Raw genomic sequence first — 25,018 nt, 5'->3', positions numbered from 1 at the left:
AGCCCAACAGGCAGGATGTCACGAAGCACCTTCATCACACAAAGGGTTGTGGAAATATGGAACTCTCTCCCCAAAAGTTGTTGATGCAGGGGATCAATTGAAAATTTCAACATGGAGTTTAACAGATTTTTGTTAGGTAAGGGTATTAAAGGTTAAAGGACTAAGATGGGTAGATGAACTTAAGGATCTATTGGAATGGGTGAACAGGCTTGAGGTCTCCTCTTTTTCCTTTGTTCCTCAGATCGGTTTTAATCTCTTATTGGTTAATGAAGGATTACCAAGGTCTCAAATTCAAACCAGCTCCTTTATTATGTCAAAACTTCTCAAAACTGATCATCTGTAACTAATGTTAAGCACCTGCAGCATCAGCACTTCTGACCTGGGCTGGTCAGTCAGTCACCCTGAGTGATGGGGGTAGGAGATAATCACAGGCTGTGTCTACATTCCCCCAGTCAGTGTCACTCAAAGGCAACAATCAGTCTGTGGCTCCTTGGCAGAAAGCAGCTGCTGGGCTCTGGGGCTACACTTAGCTCTTTGCAACAGGCCGGAAGCAGAAAAGGGGACATGGGGCGTTGGGGTTGGGGTGGCGCATGGTAGTAGGAGGGATGCAAAGTGTCAGTGGGAGGGGCAGAATGAAGAACTTTGAACATGTTAGTTTGACAGCTCATTATTCCGAACATGTGCAATGTGATTGCACTCCCTGCCCCAGTCCACTCAAAGACTGGGCATTATTGTCCAATATTGTCATTGCATGAGCTCCCTGCTGGCTAAAACTCAGTGTTACTGAAGCATTGCAGTGGGCACTGCTGATGCAGGCACCTCACTGGCCCAAAACAACAAACACTGCATAACCCCATGTACCATTTGTCAGTGACCATGGTAAGCTTTCAAGAAATAGGTATATTAAAAACAAACCTTGGCGTAAAAATTTATCTTTGGGTGTCAGCATATGTGTTGCAGACTAGTACCAACCACCTATTCCAATAATCAGTTTCAACTTTATCAAAATACTATCAAAAAGAGTTCAAACTTTGATGATTGGGAACATGGGCCATTAGCTCCCTCAGCTGGTGAATCTCCCATACATCAGCCGCCTTTAAAATTATGGCAAGGTTTCATGAAATGTCATGTGCAGAAAAGGCTCAGCTCTTCCCTTCTCTCGGTCCTCCCCAATCTCCACATCCTCCTCAATCTGCCACTTCACTGTAGTAATATTTCTGAGCATTCTCAGACATCTTCCAGCCACCGGCACGGAACTCAATAATCTCCAACAGCAGCAGGCGGGACAGGGAGGAGGGCTGGTGCTGCAGCAGGAAGCCATCTCGCAGCTGGCAAAAGAGATCATCCATCCGCTGAGTGTTCATCTTCTGTAGCTGCTCTCCGATACGATGCAACTGCAACACCAGGCAGTCCACCTAAAGAGAGGGACACAGAAACAGAGTTAGTCAGACCATCTACGGATAGAGATTGGGGTCAGGGTCTTAACTGGAAAAGGTAGTATAACTAATAGTTCAAAAAAAGGTAGAAAGTAGAAATTGTACTTTAGTCACTGCAGATAAAGGGAAAATTAAAAGACAAAGTAATTAAACCAGGAGAAAGAAATAAGAAAAGTGAGTAAAACATTAGAGCAAGTAAAACATTAGAGCAGGAGGACAGGTTTAAGTTGTGTGATCCAAATAAGTGTTCATTAGACAAACATATGGAGTTTAAGTAAGAGATTGAATGAATTGCAGGCACAAATTCAACTTGTAGTCTTTGACAAGGTAGCCATTATGGGGATAGTCAGGACTGGAAACTAAAAATGTCAGGCTATAAGGTCTACAGGATAGTTAGGGAAAATGGTAGAGGGGGAGTAGTAGCCTTAATGATTAAGGATGAAAGAATTTCAATGATAAAAAAGGATGTAATGAAAGCTAAGCAGGTAGTGGAGACTTACTGGGTAGAATTAGGAAATGGAAAAGACTTAGGGCTATCGTGGGAGTTGTGTTTCGACACCTTGTAGCAGCTGTGAAGTGGTAGATTGTATAAACGTAGAGATAGGCATGCACGGAGAAGAGGCTGAGTGATTTTAACAGGTGATTTTAACTTTCATATAAATTGGGATAAGAAATTAGCCCAAGTCAGAAGGGTAATGAATTTCTTGTGTCCAGAATATTTGCTACAGCAATATGTCCCAGAAGCAAGGAAGGGGCAAGCTATATTAGATGTAGTAATGAGGTATATTTAGTTCACACCCTAAAGGTTCATGAACAATTATCTAATAGTAATCATTATATGAATGAGGTTAACAATGGGAGAAATGCAAAACAGCTACTAAGATTCTAGATTTAGGTAAGGCTGACTTAATGCCTCGATGAGACAAAGGATCAACCAGTGGCACGCAAAAAGAATTTAATGTGATACAGAGCCAGTTTATAACCTAAGGAGCAAGAGTTCTACTTGCCAGAAATAACAGCCATGGATGCTTGAAGAGGTAAGAGACAGCATAAAACTAAAAGAAAAAGCAAACTAAAATTCAAAAACTAACACAGATCTTGGTGAATGAGAATGATACAAAGAACAGCAAAGAGGTACAAAGCAGATAGCTATAAAGAGGGAACTTAGAGGGATATCAAAATGACATCTTCAGTCTCCCAGAACCCCATAATTGCTGTCTTGCAATGCACTAATTTCAATGTAGATTTAAGATCCAGTTAATGCACGAACTAGACAGCCCAGGGCCAGATGGCTTTCACTCCAGGGTTTTAAAGGAAGAAAGTGAGAATATTGCGGATGTCCCAAGTATAATCTTCCAAAATTCTCTAGATTCAGGAACTATCCTTTAGATTGGAAAATTATGTGTGCCACTCTACTCTTTAAGGAGAGAGAAGGAATCGAGGAATTATAAACTGTTAGTCTAATATCTGTTGTCAGGAAATTACAAGATACTATAATTAAGGATATAATGATGGAAGGTTAATGGGTAATTTGGTAAAAGATTTCAAGATATTAAAGGGAACATTGGGTAGAGAGACATTTGTTTCCGCTTGTCGGGGAATCTAGGACTAGGGGCCATAGTCTAAAATTAAAGTCAGGCCTTTCAGGAGTAAAATTAGGTAACACTTCTACAGACAAAGGGTGGTAGAAGTTTGGAACTCTCTTCCACAAAAGGCAATAATACTAGATCCATTTTAACTTTAAATCTGAGATTGATAGATTTTGTTAAGCAAAGGTATTAGGAAAATGGGGCAAAGGCGGGTATATGGAGTTAGGTCACAGATTAGCTATAATCTCATTGAATGGCAGAACAGGCTCAAGAGGCCAAATGGCCTACTCATATTCCTATATTCCGAAGAAGATTCAAGTAATCAGACAACAACAAGTGATCTCGGAGGGTTGTGGGGTTGGAGGAGCTTACAGAGATGAAGCCATGGTGAGAATTGAAAACAAGGGCCAGGATTTTACTGTCCTGCCCACTGCAGGACTGGGAATTCCTGCCCAAAGTCAACGGATCTTTGGCCAGTCCATCAAATTTTCCATCCTGCCATGACAATTGGCGCTATGGGTAGGACCAAAAATCCCAACCAAGGAAGGGAATTTTAAAATTGAGATGTTACTTAATCTGGAGCCAATGAAGGTCAGTAAGGACAGGGTGATGTGCGAATGGGACTTGCTACGAGCTAGGACACAGACAATCAAGTTTTGGATGACCTCACATTTACGGAGAGTGGAAGATGGGAGTCCTGCCAGGAATGTGATGGAACTGTTAAATCTAGAGGTAACAAAGGCATGACTGATAGTTTCAGCAGCAGATTAGCTAAGACAGGGGTGACGATGTTACAGACGTGGAAATAAGTGGCCATAATGGCATATTATTGTTAGAATATATGGTTAGAAGCTCACCTCAGAGCCAAATAATGTCACCAAGTTTACAAACAGTGTGGTTTCAGGTTGAGGGAGGTGGTGTTGAGGTAGAGCTGGATGCTGTCAAGCATACATGTGATGCTTTTGAATGATGTTGCTGAGGAGTAGCATGTAGATGAGAAATAGGAGGCTGCCAAGGATAAATCCTTGGGGAACATCAGAGGGAACAGTGTGGGAGCAGGCAATGAAGTGATTGCAGGTGATTCTCTGTCTATGACTGGACAGATAAGAATAGAACCAGGTGCGCGCTGTCCCACCGGCTGGAAGAAAAGCTGAGAGGCATTGGAGGAGGATAGAGTGGTCAGCTCTGAAAAAGGCTGCAGACAGGTCAAGAAGGTTAAGGAGAAATAGTTTATCTTTGTCACAGTCACAAAGTGTGTCATTTGTGACTTTAATAAGAGCCATTTCGGAACTGTGGCAGGGTCGGAAACCTGATTGGAGGGATTCAAACATGGAGTTCTGGGAAAAATGGGCAGGTTTAGAGGATGCGATAACACATTCAAAGATGTGGAGATGAAAGGGATGTTGGAGATGAGGTGGTGGTTTGCAAGTTTGGAAGGTTCAAGGGTTTTTTCGAGGAGAGTTGTGATAAAGGCTGATTTGAAAGAGAGAGAGAGAACACCTGAAGAGACAGAACCATTAACAATATGAACTGACACAGGAGCCAGGAAGGGAAGTTTGCAGTTTAGTGGGAATAGGGTTGAGGGAGCAGAAGGTAGGTCTCATGGCCAAGATGAGCTCAGAGGTGGCATATGAGGAGGTAGGAGAGAAACTAGAGAAAGATGCAAGTTCAGAGCTAGGGCAGGGGGAGCATTAAAGGAAGTTTGCACAGGTGGACTAGTGGAAGGGATGGAAATGGCAGAGGCTGCTGATCAGATGCTCTCATTCTTAGTGAAAAAGAGCTCCTCGTACTTATTTTAGGAGGTGAGAGTGGAGCAGGCAGAGGAGAGGCATTTAAGAAGATGGTTTTTCAATATAAAAAAGACTAGGGGGGGTAACACTGCATTCCAGGATGATTTTGGAATAGTGAGCAGTTTTAGCAGACAAGGGCAGGACTCAACTGTTTGGCCCAACTAGGTGTGGCAGTAAACAGCTCAACCAGTTGTCAGCCTACCCTTTCAAGTCAGCAACCCTTGGGCTTAAGAAAGCGGAGATGAGGGCCATTCTGGGGGAATGGCTAGGGTGAGAGAGTAATGGTTTTAATGGGGACTACAACATCAAAGGTGGTGATGAGGGTGCAATTGAGCAAGTCAGTAACTTCAGAAATATCGTGGAGAACAGAGGGATTTTGAACGTACAGCTGTAAGTTTTTTTTCATTTGTTCATAAACAATGCTGGCAAGGTCAGCATTTACTGGCCATCCTTAATTGTGCTTGAGAAGTGAGCCGCTTTCTTGAACAGCTGCAGTCCATTTGGTGGAGGTACATCCACAGTGCTGTTGGAGATGGAGTGAATTATTAGAGAGTTTTTTTGAGGAGCAGATACAGAAGAAATAAAGTTGAGGGGTTGGCGGCAGGTAAGGGGTGGACACAGATAGAAAACGATGCAAGGCAGTGATCAGTGATGGCTTTATCTGTGATTGATACATTCAAGGGTTTGACCGTGAATTTGGGTAGGGGAGTATACATAGAGGGAGAGATTTGTGGAGATAAGAGGGCAGTGAAATCAGGAGAAAGGATATGATGAGTTGAGATGTAGGTTGAAATCATCACAGAAACATTTTCATCCTCAATGATGGTGGAGTCCAACACTGCATCACAAAAGACAAGGCTGAACCATTTGCAACCAACCTCAGCCAGGAGTGCCAAGTGGATAACCCATCTTGGCCTCCTCCTGAAGTCCCTGGCATCACTGAAGCCAGTGTTTAGCCAATTCAATTCACTCTATGTGATATCATGAAATGGCTGAAGACCCTGGATACATAAAAGGCTATGGGCCCTGACAGCATTCTGGCAATAATAATGAAGACTTTCCAGAGCTAGCCGCGTCTCTGGCCAAGCTGTTCCAGTACAGCTACAACATTGATATCTACTCGACATGGTGGTAAATTGCCCAATATCCACCTGCATGGATGAGTGTAACTCCCACAACGCTCAAGAAATTCAACGACAAATCCAATTCGGCCAATGACCACCCCAACAGTTTACTCCTAATCTTCAGCAAAGTGATGTAAAAAGTATTGTTGACAGTGCTATCAAGCAGTATTTTCTCACCAATATCTCGCTTACCTCTGCTCAGTTTGGGTTTTGCCATGAACATTCGGTTTCAGATGTAAATACAGCTGTGATCCAGACATGAACAAGAGTTGAATTCAAGAGGTGAGGCAAGAGTGACTGCCCTTGGCATCAAGACAGCATTTGACTGAGTGTGGTATCAAGGAGCCCTAACAAAATTGAGGTCATTCAAAATCAGTGGGAAAACTATACTTGTTGGAGTCATACCTATCATAAAGGAAGATGGTTGTGGTTGCTGAAGGCCAATCTCAGTCCCATGATATCACTGCAGGAGTTCCTCAGGTGGCCTAGGCCCAAATATCTTTAGCTGCTTCATCAATGATCTTCCCTCTATCCTAAGGTCAGAAATTGGGATGTTCACTGATGATTGCACAATGCCAATATGCAGCAAGACCTGAACTGATAAGTGGCAAGTAACATTCATGTCACACAAGCTCCAGGCAATGACCATCTCCAACGAGAGAATTTAACTATGTCCCCTTGACGTTCAGAATTGGCATTGCCTTTGACGAAACCCCCACCATCACCATCTGGTGGGGGGGGGTGGTTTCCATTGACCAGAAACTGAATTAGCCCAGCCAAATATATATATATATATATACATATATATACTGTGACTACAACAATAGGTCAGACACTGGGAATTCTTCTCCTCCTGGGTCCCCAATGCTGGTTGACCTTCTACAAGGTGCAATTCAGGAGTGTGATGGAGTACCTGATGTGAGTGTAATGGTGTGATACCTGCTGCATGGATGAGTGCAGCTCCAACAATGCTCAAGAGACTCAAGGCAAAGCAGTCTGTTTGATCAGTACCTATCCATCATCCTAAGCATTCACTCTTTCCATCACCAAAACACAGAGTGGCAGCAGTGTGTACCATCTACAAGATGCAATTGCAGCAACTCGCCACATCTCGTTCAAGAGCACCTTTCAAACCTGCAACCTCTACCACCTAGAAGAACAAGGGCATGGGAACAACACCACCTGAATTTCCCCTCCAAGCCACTCACCATCCTGACTTGGAAGTATATCATCATTCCATCACTGTCACTGGGTCAAAATGCTGGAACTCCCTCCCTAATAATAATGTGGGTACAGAGCTTGAATATTGCTGAAAAGAGAGATATTTTGCCAAAGCTTTTCATCTTGCACTCATCAGGACAAATGCAAGAATGCCAAATTTCAAATAATCACAACAGTTTATACTACTGGAGAAAAGGGTAAGGAAAAAGGTCAAGCTCATAACGTGGCTCATTTACGCTTGCTAGAAGTGACATACATATATATGCAGGGACCCATTCTCTACAAACCAAAGGAATAGCCCTGTGCCGTTATGAATTATGCAGGAATTTGGGTAGCTTATGGTTTCCTGTTCTTTCTCCATGGCAATGCCTCGACCAATCAGCATCCTGGTTAAGGATGCTGCCACTATGCAATGGCTATGCAAATTGTATTTTCCACTAAGAGGATGTTGCTGTCAGCCCAAAGCGATGTTCTGCCTTCCACACAATTGAGCAATATCATGTATGAATTTCAGTACCAATGCAATGTTAGACACATAGGCTATACGTCCCAGTGATTGGCTGATCGAATCAAACAGCATGCTCCTTCCGTTGTTCGTAATAGGCAGAGTACAGACCATGCTCAACCGGCCCACTGCAAAACCCAAAACAAACAGTCTAGTGTTGGATGCAATTCCACGGTTGCGCAGCAGTTACTGAACAATCTTGAGCGTGCCAACAGCCAATTTAAGGCAATCCGTCAAGCCCTTAACATACCCTTGCTTAAGCAACATACATTCATACGCAAGTACCCATTCTGTACAACCAATTGGAATATGTTCAACCCTTGCAACTTTTTTGAATTCCAGGGATCTTGGAGAGCCTACAGTTCCCTATTGCTGTCTCCATGGCACCACCTTGGCTAATCAGAGTTGACTTGCCAATCAACCAACCATTTTTCTACTGCAGTATAAATTGTTGTGATTGTTTGAAATTTGGCATTCTTGTGTTTATCCTGATGAGTGCAAGATGACAACCTTGGAGAACATGTCTCTCTTTTCAGCGAGATTCAACACTGTACTGCAGCAGTTCCAGGTGGCAGCTCCCAACACCTTCTCAAGAACAATTAGGGATGAGCAATAAATGCTGGCCTCACCAGCAACACTCACATCACAAGAATGAATAAAAGATGTCACTGGTGCGGAGGCTGAGGGAGGAAAACAATGAAGGTACTTCAGTGAGAAAATAGTCGTAGGTGTGAGTGGTAGTAAATGAGGATTTTAAATGAGAGGTGAGAGGGTTAGAACAAGATGAGATGTTCAAAGGAGGTAAAAGTGCTAGAAAATTAAGGGAAGAAGCCTAGGCATGATTTGACAATAAGCACCACACCGTCACCACAACAGTCTTGACAGAGCAAGTAGTGAAAGGTATAGCCAGGTGGGGAGGCTTCAGTTAGGGGGAAGGTGACATTATCCCTCAGGCAGGTCTCCGTCAAAACCATGATGTTTATGCAATCATCCACAATAAGTTCATGGATGGCGAGGGTCTTGTTCACAAGTAAATGGACATTTTGGAGTGAGATGCATGGAGAGGTGGTGAGAGCGGATCCACTGGCAGAGTCCACACGGTCAGAAAGCTGAGTTGGACAGGGAGGGCACTGGCAGGATTGTCTCCCAGGAGGCACACTGGGCAGACAGGTGGGGATGTTGGGGTTGCCGCTCATGAGGAGGTAGCATGAAATACCTCCATGAGCCCTTCAGAGAACACCAAGAGGAAGCAGAAGGAAGCTGTAGGCTTATCTAACAGGGAGTCAAGTGTGGCATGGTGACAAGAGAACAGAAAGGTTGAGTAGTGGCAAAGGGCTGCAGTAGGGATTTAGGAGGGCAGAGTATCCAAGGAGAGAGAAATGCAAGGACATTTGACAAGAAGAGAGAGGAATTTATGAGAGATAAGAGAATAGACATAAAAACAGAAAGAGAAAAATAGGAATAAAAGTGTAGAGAAACAAGATCCACATAATCAGACCATCTCCAGACAGAAACAAGAAACAGGGCTCCACGGTAATCCAGCGTATTTGAACTCGAGTCGTTCCTCACCTCCTCTTCATTCTGCAGTGAATCAGGCTGGGTGAGACGCATCAAACAATCATACACAGGGTTAACCAGCGCCATCATGGGCATGTTATTCACCTGAAATATAAAACAGGAATCAGAGCCCAGGCACACGGGAGATCCACCCTTCATCGCAGCTCCATTCCGAATCTGGCAGCGATGACCCATCCTGGGCACACCACAACTTGCCTAGGGTTCGGTGAGTGCCTGTGCAGCAGCTGTTGATCACCTCATTTTGTGGGGGCAGCGGTTGCGGGGGTTGTGGGAAAGGGAGCAGCTTGTTGTCTCAGCACATTTCCCACTGCTTCCTTCTTCATGCTGTGCCAGTCTATCATCCACCCAAGATGGTGGATGACTACAGCGGGCGCACTGAGTGACTAACGTCAGGATGTCAGTCTTAACCTGTCCTAGAAGGTGGTGAGCACAGCAACATTCTTACACTAAGCAACAACCTGCATTTATAAAGTGCTCTTAATCACTATGCTTGGCAACAGCACAATCAAAACGAACAGACAGCAAGGACCAGGGAGAACGGTTGGAGAATGAATTCAGGATCAGGGTCCAGGGTCTCACCTCCCCTTCAGACCCTGGAAGCACAGCATCCTGCTACTGTCACTCTGAGACCAGCACATATAGGGGCCCAATCAGGTAATTTGAGAAGGAAAACCTGGTTAATGAGGGCAACCCAATCACAATTTTAAAATCAAAGCATCTCCCAAGTACGACCTTCACCTTCTCCCATGGGAGAGCCTTTCACACCACATCAACCAGCTTAAAATGTTACTAGAGTGAGTGTTCTACAGGAGAGTTTTATACTAAAGGGATGTGTTATAACTGAGATCTTATAATGGAGATAGAGTGTGTAACAGACAGTATTATTATTGAAAACCTGATACTGGGGGTTCGTGGACAGTGTTATAACTGAGTGTTATTAGCTGCTGCATTGAAAAGCTCCCAGGCCATAGCCCAAGCCCCTAGGTTATGGAAGGTGACACTCACCTTCAAGTAATCAAAAATGTTGCAGATGAACGTGACCAGACAGACCCAATCATTCACCGAGCGCTCTCGAACCTGCTCCTTCACCAGGAATTCCTGCTGCAGTCGAATCAGGATGTTACGTCTGAAGTTGCTGTTCCCACTCTGCTTGTTCTCGGCCTAGAAATAAGAAGGAATAAACGAGGCTGACCTGGGGCTCCAGCCTGCACTGGAGCAGGAAGCCTGACCCATGCCTGCCTGGAATTGGACTGCAGCCAAGAAAGAGAGAGGCAAGGAGCATGGGAGATTGGGGGAGGAGTGCTTGAGCAGATCCTCAGTGGATTTACTGAATTTACAACTGGCAAGAGTAGTTAAAGTAAGGAGGCTTCCAGATCTAGGACCCGCAGCCCTGAGCCAGGTGGGTGGGGGAGTATCAGCACCAATCGAGGCTGCCCAGCCTTGCCAGCAACCACCAGCACCTCCCCAGTCAGCAGTGTTGCCGGCAACCCACTCTCCTGGGAGCTGGTCTTTCCAGAAACCTCCTCCCGATCATGGGCATCACCAGTACCCCGCTGCCCAGCACCCACTGCCGGTGAAGTATCCCTTATTGTATTATCTCAGAGTTGGTCACCCCAGCTGACCCTGAAATCTGACCTGTACCGGAGCAGAGGGCCTGACCCTGGGCTCCAGCCTGTACCGGAGCAGAGGGCCTGACCCTGGGCTCCAGCCTGTACCGGAGCAGAGGGCCTGACCCTGGGCTCCAGCCTGTACCGGAGCAGAGGGCCTGACCCTGGGCTCCAGCCTGTACCAGAGCAGAGGGCCTGACCCTGGGCTCCAGCCTGTACCAGAGCAGAGGGCCTGACCCTGGGCTCCAGCCTGTACCGGAGCAGGGGGCCTGACCCTGGGCTCCAGCCTGTACCGGAGCAGAGGGCCTGACCCTGGGCTCCAGCCTGTACCGGAGCAGAGGGCCTGACCCTGGGCTCCAGCCTGTACCGGAGCAGAGGGCCTGACCCTGGGCTCCAGCCTATACTGAGGCAAGGAACTGAGTGGCCAAAGAGCAGAATCCAGCCTAATTTCTCTGTCGCTGACCCACACAAGCAGACAATGAGAGAGCAGCTGGGCAACAGGGGCCAGGCTTCAAACCCTGTCAGGACCTCAGTTCCCCTCACCCTGTTGATTGCTTGGATCTTCTCTATGTACGAACAATACAATCTAAATAACTAATAACCCTGCACTGTGACGTGAAGAAGCCCCATGAAATTGTTCGGAAGAAACAAGTCTTGAATTGAGTCGCAATAGGCCACAGTGTCACTGAGTGAGACTTGATACTACGGGCTGAATCTTCTGGTTGGTGTGCGGGAGCAGGCCCAATACGCCTACATGTAAAATGACAAGCGATGACATCAGGCGCGTGTCCCGAAGTCATCGCGCGTCATTTCGATATTTCATTCAGTGGGCACGTGCCAGAGGTGGCTGCGCACCCACCAAACTGTCAACAGCCTATTAAAGCCATTAAAAAAGTAATTTAACTTGTTAACAACGCTGCCTGTCCAACCTTAAGCCCAAGCGGCCTTCGCATTTTTATAAAATAAATAAATAAATTTCACTTCACTGACACTGTCACCTGAGGGGACATGTTTAAATCAATTTTCACTTTATTTATTAAAAAGTTTTCACAACCATTCAATCTCCCCGAAGCAGCTCTGTGCCTCAGGGAGATTTCTGCGCTCTTTTGTGCACATGCGCGAAAGAGCACAGGTCCCAACTTTCCCTCCTTCCCTCGCCCACATTCGTAGTGCTGCGCACTACCGGCCGCGTGTTACGCTGGGCGGGCCTTAATTGGTCCACACACGTAAAATGGCGGCGTGCAGCCAATCGTGGGCGGCGCCCGCCCCCACCTAGCCTGCCCGCCATAGGAAAAACTCTCCCCTAAATTATTAGAACAATGTAAAATTCATGATGATATGGTAGAAATATTTAAAGTTCTGAAAAGTCCAACAGGGTGGAATGAAGTAGGTTGTATCTAGTAGCTGAGGGGTCTGGAACAAGGGACCAGACACAAAGTTAAATGTCAGAGATATAGAACAGAGGCCCAAAGAAACTTCTTCACTCAAGAGTTTCGAGGCTGTGGAACTGACTCCCAAGGTTAGCGGCTGTTGCAAAAGCTATGTCAACGTTCAATATTAGATTGGATAGGTGGATGATGGACAAGACAACAAGAGGGGGAACAAATGAGGGAGGAAATGAAAGGGAACAAATGAGAAAGGGAACAAGAGAGAGATTTATATTTATACAGCATCGTTCACCTGCCCAGGACATTCCAAAACTTTTTACAACCAATGAAGTACTTTTGAAGTAAAGTCACTGTTGTAATGTAGGAAACACAACAGCCAATTTGTGCAGAGCAAGATTCCACAACAGCAGTGTGATAATGACCAGATAACTTGTTTTTAACATTGTTGATTGAGGGACAAATATTGGCCAGAACACCGGAATGATCTCACCTGCTGGCCTTCAAAATAGTGGTTGTAGGAATTTTACACCCATTTGAGAGAGCATGTTTGGTTAAACATCTCATTGGAACAGAATGAATGGAAATGAACAGGGCAGGTAGAAGTGATTATTTGTATGGTGGGTAAAAGCCAACATGGGCTGATTGAGTCGAATGCCCCACCACTTCCATATTGGGACATTTCTTCTAGTGTCACCCAAGTCAATACGGATTTCAAACTCTCTGAGGCCTGTGCAGTAAGTATGGGGGAGGAGTGTATCTACCACAGTTCTACACCGTACCTGTACTATAGTGTAGCAAATACGTCCAGCTTCTTTACTGAACACTAGGTCCTTCATGGACTGTTCGATTATCACAGAGGCCACTTTCTCCAGGTCAACCGAGGCAGGTTCTGTCAAATAAGAATCGCAGAAACTTTTAACCCTCCGAGATGTTCCTCCCTCATTGAAACACTCTTCATTCAGACACTGGGAGGTGCACAGGAGCAGCAATCTTTGCTATTCCAGTGAGCACCGCAAAGTACAGATCTGTCTATTATTCCATATTTACTCCAATCCAGTCTTACAATGTTACAGCACAGGAGCCCATTGTGCCAGCTGTTTAAAAGCTTATCTGATTATTCCCATGGCACAATGATCTTTCTCCATAAGCCCTGCAAATTCCTCCTTCCCAAATTAATATCCAATTCCCTTTTTCCAGTTACTGTTGAATCTAGAAACAAACAGCAAACTACTCTCACCCAGGGCCAGTTTGGCAGGCAGGTGGGAGTGTAAAATTGGGAGTTATATTGTCCTACACATAAATCATACATGTGATGGGGAGACATCGGGTGGCCCGCCAGTCCATGGATCAATTGACGCCCTGAAGTGGTTAATTAATGGCGACTTAAGGGCCTCTTTGAGCCCCTGTTGCAATTTTTCCCATGACAGACAGAGGCTGGCACCAAGTGGGAAGCCTGGCAGCTTTCATTGCTCGAGCTGGTGAAGGGGTAAAGGGGTATCTTCTAATGGGCAGAGAGCCTGCTATCCTGGCCCCACTGAGAATCACCCCACTCCAGCTCCCAGTGGTGGTGCTGGGGCCAGACAGCTCCCGGTCATTTGCAGCGCTTGGAGGCAGGACTTCCTCTAAACATGGGGACAGGAGCCTTGCCTCAAGCCCATTAATGCCCCGCCAAGGCTGCAGGGCAAGTAGCCAGTGTGGGGGTGGGCTCGCCACTGACATTTACACTGGAAGGGGAGGGGCTCCCCAGCGTAGCATAACATCCAGCTCCTCGTCATTGAATGCCCTACCATTCAATTAGATGATGGCTGATCTGTATCTTGTAACCCTTGATATCTTTATCTAATAAAACTATATCAATCTCAATTCTTGAAATTTTCCATTAACCCCCTCACTTCAACAGCTTTTTGAGGGGAAGAATTCCATATTTTCGCCACCTTTGTGCTTCCTGACATCACCCCTGAATAGTCCAGATCTAATGTTAAGGTTATGTCCTCTCATTCTGGATCTCCTCCAACCAGAGAAAACATTTTCCTCTCATGAGGACTTGAAACGTCAACTTTGCTCTTCTCCGCCGATGCTGCCAGACCTGCTGAGTTTTTCCAGGTATTTCTATTTTTGTTTTGGATTTCCAGCATCCGCAGTTTTTTGTTTTTAACATTTTCCTCTCTATCTACTCTAGTGAATCCTTTAGTCATCTTGAACACCTCAATTAGATCGTCCTTTATTTTTTTTAAACCTCAGTTTGCCTAACACAAACTGATTTCATAATTTAACCCCTTTAGCCCCAATGTCCTTCCACCCTTTCAGGTGGTGTATTGTTGATCAGAACAACTCACTGCATAATATTCCCCATTGCTTTTGTCAGTGTTGCCAGGTCCAGATCTCTTCTACACCAGAGAGTGGGCTGGCCAACATAGTTTCTTTTCATTCATTTTTGGGACGTGGCTAGGCCAGCATTTATTGCCAATCCCTAACTGCCCTCAAGCCTCAAGGTGGTGGTGAGCTGCCTTCTTGAACCACTGCAGTCCATGTGGTGTAGGTACACCCACAGTGCTGTTAGGGAGGGAGATCCAGTATTTTGACTCAGTGACAGTGAAGGAACAGCGATATATTTCCAAGTCAGGATGGTGAGCGACTTGGAGGGGAATTTCCAGGTGGTGGTGCTCCCATCTATCTGCTGCCCTTGTCCTTCTAGGCATTAGAGGATGTGCGTTTAGAAGGTGCAGTCAAAGAAGACTTGGTGTGGTGCTGCATGCTTCTTGCAGGTGGACACAATGCTGCCGCTGTGTACAGTGGAGGGAGCAAACTGCTTTGCACTCAATGGTGTCGAACTTCTTGAGTGATGTTGGAGCTGCACTCATCCAGGCAAATGGGTGTTCTCTCGCTGGCAGTACCCCTTCCCATTTAGTCATCAGGAGTGGGGTTGATTTGATTAGTTGGCAAGGGGAACAAAGTAAGTGTCCTCCACTGCAAGGTTGTTGGGTGATGGCCGTCGGTTGGTATCAGTGTGCTGCCTCTAGACCAGGTGTCTGTTCCGCAGCCCTGATCCCCATGGGCCCCAGCACAAGAGCTGAATCAGGAGAATTTGCTGTCTCTAGTTAGAGGTGTGGAACCCAGTGGGCATCAGCCCCAGACCACGTTTACTGATACAGACAGACCCACCAGACAGTACCTGCTGGGGATAAGACACCAACCCCAGCTCCCATATGCAAGAAGAGACTCACTGAGTTACTGAGCAGCGAGGGGTGCCCATTACCAGTCATCCCAGTCAGAGTGGGAGACATCGCTCAACATGAAACTGAGTTCCAAGGAGCAGGAAGATCCCATATTAGCCAATATTTAGAAGGGAAGCAGTTGTGACCTCACACCCAGCCACTGGGCCCCCTAGTTTAGGAAAGAATAAATGCTAGCCAGGATGGGTGGAGGCTCCATTTGGTGATCTCTATAGGAAGGTACTTGTTGTGTGGATATTTTGGGTGAGATAAAGAGATCAAGTTCAGGCTGTAATGCCTCCTCTGTTCGAACAGCCCACTGACACTTCATCGTACAGGTTTCTGCTCACTAAGTGACCACTTGTGTGAGGTTATCAGAGGGCAGCCGATGGCCCAAGAAACCTGCACACACCAAGTCTGGCAGGGAGGAGAGAAGAACTAAAAGCCAGGATTTTCAGTCGCTCCTGCCATTTCACACAGTTACCTTTCAGTGCTGTTTTCAGCAGCTGCTGTGTGTCTGCATCAAACGACTGGATCTTATAATCATCCTTTGCTGAACCTTCCATGGTTGTTGTTTTGGTCATGCATGCAGATACTTCAGAAACAGGCTGGGGAGAGAGAAGATGCCAATCAGTGACAGACAAACAGACAGTGAAAGGCAGACAGCAACAGTACGATGGGACAATTGGACACGCTGTGGAACAATCAGTCCTGCTCCTACCACTCTGGTTTCTTGGGTTCAACTGAAAGATGGATATTAGTCTTGGAGACAGGACACTTCCAATTCAAACACCTGCTGTCCCATCAAACACTCCTAGGGCAGGTGCTGCACAGGTTAGATACAGGGTAAAGCTCCCTCTACACTGTCCCCATCAAACACTCCCAGGGGAGGTACAGCACAGGGTTAGGCAAGGAGTAAAGCGCCCTCTATACTTTCCAATTAAATACTCCCAAGCAAATACGGCACAGAGTTAGATACAGCGTAAAACTCCTTTCTGCAATGTTCCAGTGAAGCTCAACGCAAACTGGAGGAACAGCACCTCATATTCTGGCTGGGCACTTTGCAGCCTTCCGGACTTAATATTGAGTTCAACAATTTCAGATCATGAGCTCTCTCCTCCATCCCCACCCCCTTTTTCCAATAATTTATAATTTAAAAAAATATATATTTTTCTTTTCCCACCTATTTTCTAATCTATTTTTAAATGTATTTCGATCTATTGTTTTATCTCCACCTTTTAGACCATTCTGATCCCTTCCCCCCACCCCACCCCCACTAGAGTCATCTGCCACTAGCTTATCCTGCTTGCTACCCTTCATGTCCCCATTAGCACATTCCTTAGATAATATCAACACCATCAACACCCCTTTGTCCTTTTGTCTATGACATCTTTGGCAATCTCTCTTTTGTCTCCACCTATCACTGGCTCTCCATCCAGCTTTACCTGTCCCACCCACCTCTACCAGCTTATATTTCACCTCATTTCTATATTCCCTCAGTTCTGATGAAGAGGACCCGAAATGTTAACCGTGTTCCTCTCTGCAGATGCTGTCAGACCTGTTGAGTTTTTCCAGGTATTTTTGTTTTCGTTCAGATTTCCAGCATCCGCAGTATTTTGCTTTTATCCCTCTACTCTGTGTTACTATAGAAATGAACCCTTTAATGTGACTTTTATCCATTTCCCACACTTGTGGGCCCTTTTAGATTGCTGATTGGTGCCAGGCCAAGAGCAGACTGAGGATCTGTGCCCTTAGATGCTGGACTGAAACTGAAGCATTGCAGACTCAGCTGAGACCATACACTGATTTTAGCACAGGTCCCAAGTGAAGATCCCATGTTCAGCCACCAACTGCCCTTGCTGCAAGCTTCTTTACTGGATTACTGGTTCCATTGACATCAAGAACCTTCTGCTGGCTCAGTAAAGCCAACACTCTTCCTGTATCAACCTAAACAAGGGAGCAGTGTCGCACTCATGCACTGTAAGAGATATCATAAACAAGTCTGGTACTGTTCTTATATAAAACCATTGGCATGGAGGTAAAGTGGGAAGGGGAAGGGTGCAGGTGGAGAGGAAACAAAACCTGACCAGGCTATAGTTCAGTTTAACCAATTAACACTTAATTCATAACGCCTGTTGGAATGGGCAGGATCTCTATCAGAGAAAGCAACGTCCATATATTGACCATTCAGACAAAGCAGGAAACACCAGGAGACAATCAGGAGATGTCCAGAATTAACACCAGAGCCAAACCTGGAAGCTGTTAGATTCTGGAAGGGAAACGATATGGGAAGAAGGAACCAGAGATAATGAGGGATAGGGGAGGAGGGGCCCAGAGGTCCAGCAGTACTTCCAATGCACAGCTAACCACTGCAGCACCGTCATACACCCTAAAGACAGCAAAAATACAGCAGCTTGCTCAGTATCAATAAAAAGCAGAGTCTGCTCAAAGTTCCTGGTGAGATCCAGAACATATCAGTGTGTGATCTTCCAAGCCAGGTCTGGGATGAAAGATTAACCCAATATTTGCTCTCTCAGATGCTGAAGGGCCTAGATTTGTCTCCATATTTTTATGTTTGTTTTCGGAATGTGGACATCGCTGGCTAAGCTAGCATTTTTCACCCACCCTAATCGTCCCGAGGAGGCTGTGGTTTTGGGCCTGCTTTGTCCAACCTGATCGGCCAATTCGGAGGGCTAAGAATCAACCACATGTAGGCCAGACTGGATAAGGACGGCAGATTTGTTTTCTTAAAGCACATTAGTGAACTAACCCAATCATGGGCAATTTTACCACTCTTGTCCTGGCTTTTTCCGATCCCAACCGCTCCTTCTATCCTGACCCAACATCGCAGCACCCTCTCTCCCTACTCCTGGCCCAAACCAATGACCTTATCCAGCCCAGCACCCCTTCCCAGGGTTACCGTATCCTGTGTTTGTAAAGTTGATCTCCTGGATTTCCCTCACTCTCTGATGGTCTGGTTCCTTACTGATCGCCACAGGACCAGGGAGCATCCTGTGCCAGGCCCCAGTTTGAAACCCCACCCACATCACACACAATGAGTCTGTTACAATGTGCCTGCTCAGCACTGGGCTAACAGCAGTGAATGGGGTCAGGAGGATCACAAATCCACACAGCCTTTGTCTGCTGAAGTCTGAGGGTTTAATTCATCAGTTCCTGTTCAATGGAGCCTAACAAAGGTCAAACACAGGCAATGGGGCTTGTAGATTAGCAGTAAACAATGAAAATATTGAAAGTGTCACGTCTCCATTTTTCTGCTCCTCTCCTGGAGCTGCTGACTTGTACTGGGTGGGGTTCCACAGTCTCCCGACACCTCAGCTGAGTTTCATGCTACTTAAATGAATCCAAGTAGTGAGTGGTGGTGAGTTATTTAATCTTGAGGCAATCGAGTATGATCCCATTCTGAACCTGGTGCCAGCTGTGACTCAGTTGATAGCACTCTCACCTTTCAGCAGAAGGTTATGGGTTCAAGCCTTACCCCAGAGCAAAAAATCCAAGCACTAATGCAGTACTGAGAGAGTGCTGCACTGTCAGAGGTGCCAACTTCTGGGTGAAACAATAACCCCAGACCCCACCTGCCCTCTCAGTGGATATAAAAGATCCCATGGCACTATTTCAAAGAAGAGCAGGGAAGTTATCCATCATATGATAAAAACAGAAAATGCTGGAAAGATCTGGCAGGATCTGTGGAGAGAGAAACAGGGTTAACATTTCAAGTGCTTATGACTCTTCTTCAGATATAAGTCAAATGGACTTGAAAAGTTAACTCTATTTCTCTCTTCACAGATCCTGCCAGATCTGCTGAGCTCTTCCAGCATTTTCTGTTTTTTATCTCAGATTTCCAGCATCTGTAGTATTTTGCTTTTATCTTAGAGTGTCCTACCCAATAGACTCAGATGCCTACAGCACAGCAGGAGACCATCTTGTCTGCACCGGTCAATATTTATGCCTCAGTCAACATCACAAAAGAACAGATTATCTGGTTGCTGTTTATGGGGGTTTGCTGTGTAAAGATTGGTTGCCATGTTTCCTACGTTACAACAGTGGCTACGTTTCATTTGGATGTCCTGATGTTGTGAAAGGTGCTTTAGCCAGAAGCTACTCTCAGCCAGCTCTGCATAAACTGGAGAAACTGGATACAGCAAAGTCAATGGACCCTGACAACATTCAAGCAGTACCACTAAAGACTTGTGCTCCAGAACGAGCCACACCCCTAGCCAAGCTGTTCCAATACAGCTACAGTATTAGCCTTCCATACACAGTGGGCACTGCGGAGACTGGGGTGCTTTATTGACCCATTTAATCACATTTTGATTTAATGTTTGTAAGTTTTCTTTAAATTTTGTCTTATGTTTTTGCAGTTTCCCTTTAAGGGGCTGCCTTTTACTTTGTCCCTGGTTTCATTAATTTAGTTTATTTGTAACAAAAGAGTTACAGCATTGGCATATACCCAACAATTGGAAAATTGCCCAGGTACATTCTGTCCACAGAAAGTTGGACATATTCAATCAGGTCAATTACTGCCTCAATCATCAGCAAAGTGTTGGATGGTGTTTTCAACAGTGCTATCAAGCGACACTTGCTTAGCTTGACGCTCAGTTTGGGTTCCACCAGGGCCACTCAGCTCCTGACCTCATTATCACGTTGGTCCAAACATGGACAAAAGAGCTGAATGCAAGAGATTAGGTAAGAGTGACCGCCCTTGACATCATAAAGTCATAGAGTTATACAGCCAAGAAACAAGTCCTTCAGCCCATCGTGTCTGTGCTGGCTATCAAGCACCTATTCTAATCCCATTTTCCAGCACTTGGCCCGATACAGTCAAGGCAGCATTTGACCAAGTGTGACATCAATGAGCTCTAGTAAAACTGGAGTCAATGGGAATCAGGGGGAAAACTCTCCACTGGTTGGAGGTCTCAAGGATAGTGTCCTAGCTGCTTCATCAATGACCTTCCCTCCATCATAAGGTCAGAGGTTTAAATGTTTACTGATGAATGCATAATGTTCAACATTATTCACTACTCTTCAGATATTGAAGCAGTCCATGCCCAAATGCAGCAAGACCTGGACAACATTCAGGCTTGGGCTGTTAAGTGACAATGCACAAGTGCCAGGCAATGAACACCTCCAACAAGATCACAAGTCTTTACTGGTACTACCCATCTCCCCATGACATTCAATGGCATCACCATCACTGAATCTCCCACTATCAACATCCTGGGAGTTGCCATTGACCAGAAACTGAACTGGACTAGCCATATAAATACAGTGGCTACAAGAGCAGGTCAGAGGCTGAGAATTCTGTACGAGTAACTTACCTTCTGACTCCCCAAAGCCTGTCCACCATCTACAAGGCACAAGTCAGGAGTGTAATGGAATACTCCCCACTTGCCCGGCTGAGTGCAGCTCTAACAACACTCAAGAAGCTTGACACAATCCAGGACAAAGCAGCCCGCTTGACTGGCACCCCATCCACCACCTTAAATATCAGCTCCCTCTACCACCAACACTGGCAATAATGTGTACCAGAATGATACTGCAGCAACTCGCCAAGCCTCCTTCGACAACACCTTCCAAACCAGCAACCTCTACTAATTAAATTGACAAGGGCAGCAGATGCATGGGATGCATCACCACCTGCAGGTGCCCCTCCAAGACACACACCATCCTTACTTGAAACTATATCGCTGTTCCTTCACTGTCACTGGATCAAAAACCTGGAACACCCTCCCTAATAGCAATGGTGGTGTACCACAGTGCTAGTGGCATAGTCGCAATGTCACTGGACTAGCAATCCAGACTAATGCTCTGGGGACACAGCATCAAATGCCAGCAAGGCAGATAGTTAAATTAACAAAAAGTGGAATATAAAGCTAGCCTCTGTAATTGTGACCATGAAACTATCATGGTTTGTTATGATAACCCATCTGGTTCAGTAACCCCCTCCATGGAAGGAAATCTGCCATCCTTACCCAGTCTGACTCCCAAACCATAGCAATGTGGATGATGCTTAACTGCCCTCTGGAAGCCATTCAGCTCAAGGGCAATTAGGCATGGGCAACAAATGCTGGCCTTACCAATGATGTTCACATTCCATGAAAGAATAAACAAAAAAAAAACTGCACCACATGGACTGCAGTGTTTCAAGAAGATGGCTTACCACCACTTTCTCAAGGAAAATTAGGGATGAGCAACAAAGATTGGCCTTGCCATGTCATTAAAGATTTTTTTTAAATTGGGGAACAGGAACCCTGGCTGATCCTTCCACTCTCTCAATGCTGGACACTGGGACTAGCTGCAGCACCTTGAAGATCATGTTGACTGTGATCAGCTAATTCCACACTGTCTTCCCCCAATTGTAACTGAGTCATTGAGTAATTGAGAAGGCAGGTCCTACTTTGGATTCCCATTCTATACAGCTTCTCCTAGCAATGTGGCTAGCAATGGCCACAGTCCCTCTCCCTCACAGGAAGTCATCTAGGAGAATCTTAATTCCTAATCACAATCTGCACCCCACACTGTTCCTGCTCTCCGTTCAGTGACCCCTGCTGGAATGTGTCAAGACATCAGGTGCAGGCAGGATACGGCCTGGCAGTGGTGCCCGTTCAGTTGAATAACCAACCTAGATTACCCACACTCACACAAATGTGTCTGTCCTCACTCAGTGATGGAGGAGTGAAGTTCATATTTCACATGTAAACTACTTCAGGAGGGAGAGGGCAAGAAACCAGGTAACGGAGGAGGAGATAAAACTCAAGAATCGCTCTTGGACTTTATTACAACACATGGAGTGAATGGACTGTCCCACCAACGAGGCATTGGCCCTGTTGTTTGGTATACACTGGACAATAGCTTGCAAAGTGCGATCATTAAGCGTGGAAATCAGAAGATGGAGTTGGATTAATTGTCCTCATCTAACTACCCTTAGACAAATATTAGAATAAACTTCCATTTACAAAGTTTACACCCTCAGCACAACACTGCAACTTCCCCTCAGTACCACACTAGAGTATCTGCCTACAATATGTCTCTGAGGGGACATTGAGCATGGCTGACATCTTCATTGTGGTCTTCAGATGTGAGAAAAGCCCCAAAAACAGCCCATAAGACTCATACTTAACAGGAGGAAAGAGTCAAACTGCAATCGAATTTGAAATCTACCCTCTGCCACCAGTAAAACTTTCCAAAATGAATTACTGACAGCAAAAATTCTTAAAATTGTTTATGAAAGGTTGTTTTGTAGACCTCTGATGCCTCCAGTAGTGTCCCAGATGACGGGGCAATGGGGTATGAGAATCTCCACCCCACCCTGGACCACTGATTCCCTACTGAAAAGTTCACACGTGAGAGTGAAAGGCAATGATCTCGAATGAGTCTGAGCGAGAGGGTGAGGGAGTCTGAGCGAGAGGGTGAGGGAGTCTGAGCGAGAGGGTGAGGGAGTCTGAGCGAGAGGGTGAGGGAGTCTGAGCGAGAGGGTGAGGGAGTCTGAGCGAGAGGGTGAGGGAGTCTGAGCGAGAGGGTGAGGGAGTCTGAGCGAGAGGGTGAGGGAGTCTGAGCGAGAGGGTGAGGGAGTCTGAGCGAGAGGGTGAGGGAGTCTGAGCGAGAGGGTGAGGGAGTCTGAGCGAGAGGGTGAGGGAGTCTGAGCGAGAGGGTGAGGGAGTTGGAGAATGTGTGTGAATAAGAAAGTGAGAATGAGAATGTGAGATTAATTGAGAATGTAAGCATGCATGTGTGTAAAGTTTTTGTGAGAGTTTGTCTTAGAATGTGAATGTGTGTTAGTGTACGTGAGTTAACGTGTGGGTATGTTAGTTAAACATCAACATAGAAAATTTACTGCACAGGAGGAGTCCATTTAGCCCATCATTGACTGTGCTGGCCAACAAAGAGCTATCCAGTCTAATCCCACTTTCCGGTTCTTGGTCTGTAGCCCTGTAGGTTACAGCATTCAAATTAATGTGAGTGTTAGTTTATGTGTATTTGCATGAGTGAGTTTGAGAGTGTGTATGTATTTGAGTGTGTGTGTAAATGAGCATGTTTATATATGCAAGTGAGTGCATTTGTGTATGTGTTCGTGTATGTGATTCAGTGACTGTATTTGAGTGAGTGAATGTGTTTGTGAATCTGATCGTTTTGAGTAAGTGTGTTTGTGAATGACTGTGTTTGTGTGGGAGTGTTTATTAGGATGTGTGACTGTATTTAAGTGTGTTTGTGCTAGTGAGTGTGTGTGCTGTACTGAGTGTTTGAGAGTATGAGTAATTGAATGTGCCCACAGAAGCAGACAGGATCAAGATCTTGGCTACGATCGAATTGCCTGACCCATGAAGAAGGAGCCTGACGGCCGAGGGAGCCGGAGGGACCTGCCCTTGCAGACCGGGCCCCAGCATGGTGCTGCCCCTTTAAGAGGAGTTGCCCAGGTGAGTCGGGCAGGAGAAGCCCCGAGAAAGTGACACTTACCTGGCGGCGACTCCAGGTGAAGTCCACACCTGGCCGGGTCAGATCTTCTTAGAGTCCGAGTCGGGCTGCTGGGTGTAAAGAAAGATCAGGAGCAGAGTCAGGACCAAGAGCAACAGGAGCAGGAACGGGACAAACTCCAGCATCGAATGTAGATGCGGGATGGGCATCTCTGGGCAACGAAGGGAAGGGGCCCGGGGCTCAGTAAGAATCCTTCCAGCATCAACAGCCTAGCCCCAGTCCCAGTCCCGGAGACTGCTTCCTCCTCGTCATTTCCTTACGTGTGGAAACTCAGCAGACTCCCTCTGCTGTCTGTCTCTCTCTTTGTTTCTGTTTCAAACTTCAACTCACACATTTCCGTGTCCTGCAGACGCTCCTCCGGCAGAGACCAGGGAAAGAGAGGCCTTTCTCAGTTGGAGGGGGGTTTTTCCACAGAGGAACTGTCATATTAAGCTTCGGACAGTTTTCTGAGTGGTGAGAGAAGTCTTTAAAATTATGAAAGGATAAACTTAATAGTTCCACTTGGTGGGTGGAGCATTCAAAGATAGGGTCCTTAATAAGATAGTAAATACTAATAAATCCAAGAGGGATAGTGCGAATACAGAACTCACTATACTAAGGAGTGGTTGAGGTAAATTATAGACCTCTTTAAGTGAAAGCTGGATCAAGCATGAGGGAGAAAGGAATTGAACCCGATATACTGATAGGCTAAGATGAAGAAGGATGGGAGGAGGCTCATGTGGAGCATAAGCACTAGCATAGATCTGATGGGCCGAATGGCCTGTTTCTGTGCTGTACTGCGCATTCTGTGCAGTTCTATATGCAAAGCTGTTAACTGGGCTGTAAACTAGTCTCAGCAACATATCCCAGTCATCACGAAGATGAATTCCACAGTATAGAGACATATTTGTTACATGGTGGGAAACGCTAATAATACCAATAACCTATCTTTGCTCTGCACATTTGAAGAGGGTACAGACGAGATTTACTAGAATGGTAGCAGAGAAGAGGGGCTTCAGTTATGAGGAGAGACTGGAGAAACTTGTGCTGTTCTCCCTCAGAGAGGGCTAATGAGGTGATTTAACAGAGCAATTCAAAA

General features: G+C 45.8%; 1 protein-coding gene across 1 annotated transcript; it reads right to left on the bottom strand.

Moving 5' to 3' along the window:
* Positions 1 to 285: 285 nt before the first annotated feature.
* On the bottom strand, positions 286 to 24,222 carry mif4gdb (MIF4G domain containing b). Its single transcript, XM_041217400.1, has 6 exons — positions 23,923 to 24,222; positions 15,935 to 16,058; positions 13,018 to 13,127; positions 10,249 to 10,404; positions 9,235 to 9,327; positions 286 to 1,415 (listed from the first exon to the last, which is right to left on the bottom strand). The coding sequence occupies exons 2-6, from the start codon at positions 16,032 to 16,034 to the stop codon at positions 1,188 to 1,190; spliced, it is 687 nt and encodes a 228-aa protein (XP_041073334.1). The 5' UTR covers positions 16,035 to 16,058; positions 23,923 to 24,222; the 3' UTR covers positions 286 to 1,187.
* Between the last annotated feature and the right edge of the window lie 796 nt (positions 24,223 to 25,018).

This window comes from Carcharodon carcharias, chromosome 22, assembly GCF_017639515.1.
Source record: "Carcharodon carcharias isolate sCarCar2 chromosome 22, sCarCar2.pri, whole genome shotgun sequence".
NCBI classification, from domain to species: domain Eukaryota; kingdom Metazoa; phylum Chordata; class Chondrichthyes; order Lamniformes; family Lamnidae; genus Carcharodon; species Carcharodon carcharias.
Note: the sequence above shows the minus strand (reverse complement) of the source record. Positions and strands in the feature narration are given on the sequence as shown.